The sequence below is a fragment of the Grammomys surdaster genome, unplaced genomic scaffold (genome assembly GCF_004785775.1).
Source record: "Grammomys surdaster isolate TR1022 unplaced genomic scaffold, NIH_TR_1.0 343, whole genome shotgun sequence".
In the NCBI taxonomy this organism is placed as follows: domain Eukaryota; kingdom Metazoa; phylum Chordata; class Mammalia; order Rodentia; family Muridae; genus Grammomys; species Grammomys surdaster.
The window spans coordinates 30,778-39,052 of record NW_021604762.1 but is presented as its reverse complement, the minus strand read 5'-3'; the positions used below and the strand labels follow the sequence as shown (position 1 = coordinate 39,052).

The following is an 8,275-nucleotide window of genomic DNA, read 5'->3' as shown; positions in this document are numbered from 1 at the left end:
AGAGAGAGAGAGAGAGAGAGAGAGAGAGAGAGAGAATTTGTTTAAATGAATGAGAGAGGCTGAGAGTGTAGTTCAGCTGTCAGAGTGCCTACTGGTGTGTAGAGTACTGAGTTCAATCTCCAGCACCAACAGAGTGGTAGCACATACTGTAATCCCAGCACTCTGGAGGTGGGGGGCAGGAAGACCAGTAGTTCAAGGGCACCCTCTTCTACATGGTGAGTCCAAGGCCAGACTAGGAGACATAAGACCCTGACTCATGTCTTTTTATTGATATGAATGAAGGGTTAAGAACATTTGCTATTCTCGCAGAGGATCTAGGTGCAGTTCCCAGCACCCACATGTGGCTTCAGAAAGCACACATGGGGACTGGTGGTATGTGGATGTCATTGCAGTATTGGGATCAGCACTGAGCATTGTCCTGCAGCACTGCACACGTAGAACTCTTCTTTAGTGGTTTTCTTGAGCCAAGTATGTCTTGACTGACACACCCAGACAGACTGAAGTGTTCACCTGGTCAGGTTAGGACAATCATCACTGAGGCCCTGGTAACTATTGAGTTTTGATACCTAGAATCACATGGTAGACTGTAAGAACTGACTCCCATACTGTGATGGTTTGTATATGCTTAGACCAGGGAGTGGCACTGTTGGAAGGTGCACCTTTGTTGGAGTAGGTATGGTCTTGTGGGTGTGAGCTTTAATACTCTTGTCCTAGCTGCCTGGAAGCCAGTATTCTGCTTGCAGCCTTCAGATGAAGATGTAGAACTCTCAGCTCCTCCTGTACTATGCCTGCCTGGATGCTGCCATGTTCCCACCTTGATGATAAGGGACTGAACCTCTGAACCTGTAAGCCAGCCCCGACTGAATGTTGTCCTTTATAAGACTTGCCTTGGTCATGATTTCGTCTACCCACAGCAGTAAAACCCTGACGAATGAGAACAGGCCTGTGTACTAGCTAGTTACTCATCAATCGCAGAGCTATACATTGTCTTCTGACCACCACATGCTCACTGTGGTGCTTGAGCGCACGTGCACCCGAACACACACACACACACACACACACACACACACACACACACACGTATTTAATCATTCCGTATTAATCTGTATTGTATAGATTACCATGCCCAGTATCCAGGTGTCTCAATAGGCCTAGAAATACCACTTGCTGTTAAAAGAAGAAATCCTGAATCCTGAGTTGTACAGAAATCTTTTCTTACAATGACTTGATTTTTTTGCATGAATGTCTGATGGAGACTTAGTAATATATATAGTTATTCATGCTAGTTAGGTTTTTGTCAACTTGACACAAGCTTAGGTCATCTGTAAAGAGGGAACCTGAGAAAATATCTCTTTCAGACTAGCCTATAGGCAAGCCTTTGGGGACATTTTCTTATAAATGGGTGTGGTTGGACCCCCACTGTGGGTGGGGCTACCCCTGGTCAAGTAGTCCTGGACTGCATAAGGAAACAAGCTAAGCAAACTGTGAACAAGGAAGCAACATCCCTCAGTGGCCTCTTGCTTCACTTCTGACATTAGGTTCCTGCCTTGGGCTCTTGTCCGGGCTTCCCTTCATGAAAGACTATAAGCTGTAGAATAAACTGAACCTTTTCCTCCCCAAGTTGTTCTTAGTCATGTGTTTAGCACGGCAACAGAAACCAAACTAGGAAAGTATCCCACTGTGTGACTATCACATTTTATCCACCCTCTGGAGGGAAAACAACATACCAGATTCGATTTTTAAAAAAGAGAATAAGTGTCTCAGATGTTCTTGTTTGACAAATGGCCCCCTTCAGGAGCTGACTCAGCCCACTGCCTTCTGTTCTGCACACGTCGGTCCTATGAGGGATCATCTCTATTGCATCTAACAGGTCAAGGTACAAAGAAGGGCATGGCACACTATCTTCCTTTTCCGTTAAGAGGGGAATTTATTCAGTCACACTTTTGGATATGTTAGTCTATCAGACATGCAGGGAGTGGCAGACCAGAAAAGCTTGTCTCCTGGCACCAGGAAGCAGAGGAGTGAATGAAGATAATGTTGACCCCAGTGCTAGGGGCCAAACACAGGCCTGTGTACAAGCCTGTGTACAAGTCACAGAGCTATAGCCCTCTCCTCTTACCTAGTCTCCGAAGCACACATCACTTCTGCAGACTCCAGCAGAGACATTAGCTGGCTGTTCACTTGCCATACGGAGGGCAGAAAGGACAACAGCTAGGAAATGGAGTCTAGCCATGTGTCCTTTTGGCCTACGATTCTGGAAGATGAGAACAGATTTTGGTGGACAGGTGGTAGTCCCTGATGGACATGTCAGGCATCTTGTCTTTCTCATGCAAGTCTCCTACACAGGTGAGCAAGAGAAGTCCCTCTGCACACACCTGGGGGATTTTACTCTTGTGTCCAGCTTTATCAGATACTGCCAAGTCAATTTAAAAGTAATTTTATCCATTACACACACAGACACACACACACACACACAGTTTAATATCCTATATGTATCAAATACTGCCACCCTTGTTTACATCATTCTAATGAATTTTAAAAACTGAGTAGTATCAACAGGACGGTCTATACAAGTCTTGTTGATTCCGGGATCTGGGGAGGAAATGGCTGACTGCAGAAGGCCCACAGAAGACAGGCCACATCCCCACCAGCTCTCTTTATCACAATCACAGAGACCAGCAGGTTTCAGGAGCCGAGGAACGCTGAGATGACCTGGAACTCCCCTGGTTCTTGGCCGTCTTGAGTCCTATGTGTCAGCAAGGGGTCCAAGAGCAGAGCGGCAGCAAAGAGAACCAGAGACTTTCTGAGAGAGTCATTTTATTTGCCAAATATTCTCCAAGTCCTTGTCACCAGAACTTCACATAGCTTCTTATTTCTTCCCCACAACCCTCACCCTCACCTACTACAGGGGATTTAAGGGTGTAAGCGGGAATGAAGAGCAGCACAAACACTTCATTTCCTTGACTTGTTTCAAAATGACCCTTCTGGCAGTGCCCAACTCAAGTTTTAATGCCCCAGTATTGAAACGTGGTCTTCACAAAGCACACATGATAAAGCTATTTAGAAGAGCACAGAGAACAGAGACTTCAAGGGTGGCAAATTGCCTTTCAGAGTTTGGAAAGGTGGTATTTGTCCATATCAAGGTTAGCTTGGTAAGTGGCATATGCCACGCAATAGGTGGGAATATAGAAGGACAATATTTACACAAAAGGAGGAAGAGAAACCAGAAACACGACAACAAGGCTACTTATTCTAACCCATGTTCCAAGATATCCACCCTCCAGGGGAAGAGCCCACTGAACACCATCAGACAGGCATGAGGTACAGAGACCATTCTTTCCGGCTCCAGAGAAATATCTACATCTAGTGTCAGAATCTCACAATATAAAGCTGATAGAACTCCATATACAAAACAGTAGGACAGAATTCTCAGAACATTCAGACAGAGCTGGGCTAATGCCATGGACGAATTAAGTGGGCGTGGCCTAACAAGTGAGGTAAGTACAGGGGAGAGGGACAGCACACCTTGCTTTGCAGCCTCAGTGTCATTGCCAGAGGCCAGGACACTGAGTCAACACAGTAAGGGATGCTGGCAGTCTAGGAGGGTAAGGCCCCTCCCTTGCCATCTTAGTGTTTGGGACACAGACTCCTCAGGCTGTTCTCCTGCCTGTGGGTTCAATTAGTCCCTGCTCCAGGAGCAAGCATAGCGAGCTCCTAGTTTTTCCATGCTAAATCGTTTTCTCCTCTCAACAGTAAAACCTAATTAAAGACAAGCAGCCTCTCTCAGGCTCCACTGCCTGGGGGTCAGGGCCACACTGTAACAAAAGTGGCAGTTCTCCTTTCCAGTCCTCTTATGTCACAAACACAGGAGGATAAAACCTGTTACATCTAAGAAAAAAAAAAAATTAGTTTTGAACTGTTTTGTAAGCTAAATAATGGAGTAGCCGCTAAATCAATGGAGATTCCAAGAACATTCATAACCCAGACAAGAAAGAATGAAGAAAACCAGCTGAAGGCTTCTTTCTTAACCTTGCACAGGTGAGGGGACCTGCAGCTGCTTTGCCACGGGAGCTCTCGGGCAATAGAAAAGCAAGAGGACTCCATGGGAATATGAACCTACTGAGGCAGGAAGACTGTGAAATTTACACAGAGGAGCTGAGAGCCAGAGCCCAACAGCAATAGCCGAAAGCATCTTCATCCAGCCTGACTCAGGCCTCCCCTGCACGTGTTCCCATGACAACTGTATCACATCCACTCTCCTTGGAGCATGCTCAATGGCTGCCTACTTTCTCCCTCGTTTGTGAGTGGTCCTGGCGGGCTCGGCTTTCTGTGGCTGTGCTGGCGCTGGCTCCGGCTCGGATCCCACCAGTTCCTCATTCCCGCCCTGCTCCTTCCCCACCTTCGGCTCTGGCTGGCTCTCTGAAGGCTCGGTGCGTGGCTGCTGCTGCCTCCTCAGAGACCGCCGCCTTCCGTGCTGCTGCTGCTGCTGCTTCTCCTCCTCCTGCTGCCGCTGCTTTATCTTCATCAGCTTCTCAAAGCTTTTTGTGGTTGTCGGGTTCACAACAAACCAGTCCTGCAGGGGAAAGAGACACGAGGACTGCTCAGAAACCCCGTAAAGGACAAAATGAAGGGACAGGAAGAATGGAGAGAAGGCAGTGTTAGGTATATAGCACAGGAATGAAGGAGTGCACAGACCTTAGAGCACCATTCTGAAGAAATGCAATATGTATCGGCTCTCATAAATGTGGATTGTGTAATGCATGATTCTGAGTGATTTAGTATGTGATCAGGACACAGATGTGGTAGTGCATGCCTGGAATCTTAACACATAAGAGCTGGAGGCAGAAGGATCATTTTCAAAGATATAGCTAGTCTGAGGACAGCCTGGGCTGCTAAAGACAAAAACCCAAACCTGGGATGGAGTGATGGCTCAGCAATTAAGAGCACTCTGTTTCCAGCACTAACACTGGGCATCTGACAACCACCCAGAACTACCAGGGTCCAACCCCTGCAGGCCCCAGAACAAGGTGGTACACATACATATATGCAGGAACACAATTTTACACAAAAGAAGAAGGAGAAGGAGAGAAGGAGAGAAGGAGAAAAGGAAAAGGAGAAAAGGAGAAGGAGAAAAGGAGAAGGGGAAGGAGGAGAGGAAGGGAGGAGGAGAGGAGGAGGAGGAGGAGAAGGAGGAAAGAGGAAGGAGGAAGAAAGAAGAAGGAAGAAGAAAGAAGAAAGAAAGAAAGAAAGAAAGAAAGAAAGAAAAGAAAGAAGAGGAGGAGGAGGAGGAGGAGGGAAGAAAAAATGAAAAGAAGAATGTATGTGAAAAAAGAAAGAAAAGAAGAAGGTTGTGGTTACAAAGTGCTTACTTAGCCTATCACCTGTCACCTCACCTCCTCTTGAGACAGGAGCACAGATTGCCAAGCAGACCCCCTGAGTACCGTTCTCCCTTCCCTCTGACTTCCTGGAAGTCACTCCATCTCTTTGAGCCTCATTATAGAAAATTATGTGGAGGAAGAAACTTATTATAAAGTATTCTTCTGGAAAAGCAAAAGGCTGGATCTAAGTACTCCAGTCTCCCAGGTCAGAACAGCAACTCCAGGAAACAGCTAGGACAGAGGAGCATAACCGCAGGTAGAGGAGCACTACCACAGGGCGGATCAGCGAAGCCCCAAGTGTGCATAAGTATGTGATAAATTTTCAAAAAAAAAAAAAGTCTGGACACAAACAAATGAGGGAAGTGAAGCCTCGAACGATGAGGAGGAGAGGAGATAGCCACAGCCACTCTGCTGACGGGGCTCTTGAACCTCAGAGAGTCCAGACTGATATGGCTTCAGAGAAACACACAGGAAGACTTGGTAGCAGAACATATCAAATACTTCACTACTATTCACTTAGTTTTTCAGACAGGGCTAAAGGGGCTGAGGCTGGCCTTGACCTCACAGTGTAGCCAAAGATGACCTCAAACTGCTAAAGTTCTGCCTCCACCTCCTGAATGCCAGGGTTACAGGTAACACTGTTATCTTATTACTAAACTTATCGATATAGTAAAAGCAATATTCCAAAATACTGGGCTAAATAACTGCTTTTGCATACAGTCACTTTACTGTGTTCCCCTTTTCTTTTTCTCCTGTGGTGCAGAGTTTGGGTGGTCCCAGTGAACTCAAAATTCACGACGCCACTGCCTTAGCCTATGCAGCTTACACTTTTATACCTAAAAGATAGCATAATGACCCTGAACTCCTGATCAGTCTCCCTCTACTTTCCAAGTGCTAGAATAACAGGCATTTGCACCCAGGCCAAGTGTAATTTGATTTAAAATAAGCCTCTCATTCCGAGCTGTCTTATGCAATAATGCAAGCAGCATCAACAGCTAGTTGTTGGGGGGCTGGACAGAGAGCTCAGGGGTCAGGAGCACTGGCTGTTCTTGCAGAGGATCCAGCACTCACAGGATGACTCACAATCAACTGGAATTCTAGTTCTATGGGAGTGGCTGCCCTCTTTTGACTACCCAGGGTACCAGACACCCACATGATGCAGACATACATTCAAGCAAAACAGTCATGTAGATGGTGGCAGCGGCAGCGGTGGTGGTGATGACTGTAGGGGGAGGAGCTGATAACTAAAATCTAGTTCCCTAATTGTTTCTTGATTGGGTCAATAAAGATGGCAGAAGCCAATCGCTGGGCGAAGGATAAGGTGGGATTTCTGGGTCCCAGGAGGAAGAGAAAAGGACTCAGAGAAGACTGAGAATGTGGGACCAGGTGGTGGAACAGATAGGAATGATAGACATATAGGTCGGGGACTAATAGTTTGTAGCCTCCGCAAGCAGCTGTAGAGGCTAAGGAGGATGGAGAAGGATATTCTTCGCCCAGCCGCTGTGTTATCTGGCTGGTTTTAAAATAGTAAAACTGCCTGGTGTTTTCATCCACGGTGACTCAGGTGGGAGGAGAAAGCAGGCTGCTGGGGCGGACGAGTGGTGGAACTCACTGGGAACTCAGGGAGAGCTCCCAAAGAAAGAGTAAGCATGTTTTTAAAATTACACGCAATTGATGATAATTTAAAGACTCCTGATTATTGGAAAACATTAAAACATCTGAATGTTTATCAGAAGTAAATGCTGTAAAACAAAATCAAACATGTAACTTCAACCTGGTTCCCAAATGTTTAATTTATCATAGTTAAGAGAATTATAGGGGCTCAAAGATGCCAGCCACAGTGAGCTTTATCTAATTTTTCTTCAAAGAAAATCTCATTTACACTCATGTAATTTCAGAGAGCATTTTAACTCTGGCAAGTTCTCAGCACGAATTTCTTTGCCAGTCCAAAACCATGAAGCCAGGGCCAAGGTCAACTTTTACAGCTTCAAGATGGGGCACATAGGATCACACACACTTGGGGAAAGTGGGGAGCATACCTCGGCATGGACAGAGTTGATGTGATACTTGACACCACTCTCTGACACGAATTCTTTCTGACACAGAAGACACTTGTACTTTCCAGCCACGAAGGTGCCCTGTTTCAAAGTCAGAAAGAAGAGAATCATGGGTAAACTCAGAAAAACATACCTGGGCCTTGGGTGGTGACTGTGAGAAAAGGAATGGGGGAGTCTCTTAGTCAGAAACCATGGGAAATGGTCCAAAATGGCAATATATTTTACCAAATCTAGCTAAGACAAAGTCTCTCCACCGGAACTCATGCGACACAGCCCGCCATGCCCCTCCTTCCACTGCATCACGTGGTCCTACTTCTCTGCTCCCTTTCACCTCATTTTTTGCAATCTTGATTCCTCTCCACAAATCATCAAACACCCCAGGGTCATTAGAGACACAATGGAATAGTCCTTCCCATGGTGGCAAAGGGCGCTTTGGAAACCCAGAATCCCTCTGGACTCAGAAACTCTCCCAATGACACTGTCCTAAGCGCGACTACCCAGATCTGGCTGAGATGCCTACAATGCCCTTGCACCTGCAACTGAGACTTCCCTCTCCCTGCCTGGAGTGCAGGTTTAAGTGGTGCTTATTTGGGAGAGGAGAAACTTCTGGCTTGGCCTGGGAAGTGCAGCATTTCTCACAGTTCGTGGGTGGTAGGGAGCCTAGGTCAATATGGAAAAGATTCAGGGAGGTGAATGCATGTTAGCCTGACACTCTGTCCTGTCCTTCACCCCCTGAGACCAGTAGAATGCAGATGGATTGGTTTGAGGATCTTCACCAGTCTAAACAAACTTCTTCTTAGGAAGATTATGGCAAAATGTGGCAAGGTAGGCCCAGTGTGT

The 8,275-nt window shown here is 46.4% G+C and overlaps 1 protein-coding gene across 2 annotated transcripts in view; it reads right to left on the bottom strand.

Moving 5' to 3' along the window:
• Positions 1 to 2,800: 2,800 nt before the first annotated feature.
• Positions 2,801 to 8,275, bottom strand: part of Znf512 (zinc finger protein 512) — a 32,007-nt gene continuing 26,532 nt past the window's right edge. For both annotated transcript variants that reach the window (XM_028778975.1, XM_028778976.1), the window contains 2 exons: positions 7,418 to 7,516; positions 2,801 to 4,573 (listed from right to left, as the gene is read on the bottom strand). In XM_028778975.1, the coding sequence (XP_028634808.1) occupies positions 4,283 to 4,573; positions 7,418 to 7,516 (390 nt within the window). In that variant the 3' untranslated portion in view covers positions 2,801 to 4,282. The remainder of the gene's footprint in view (positions 4,574 to 7,417; positions 7,517 to 8,275) is intronic.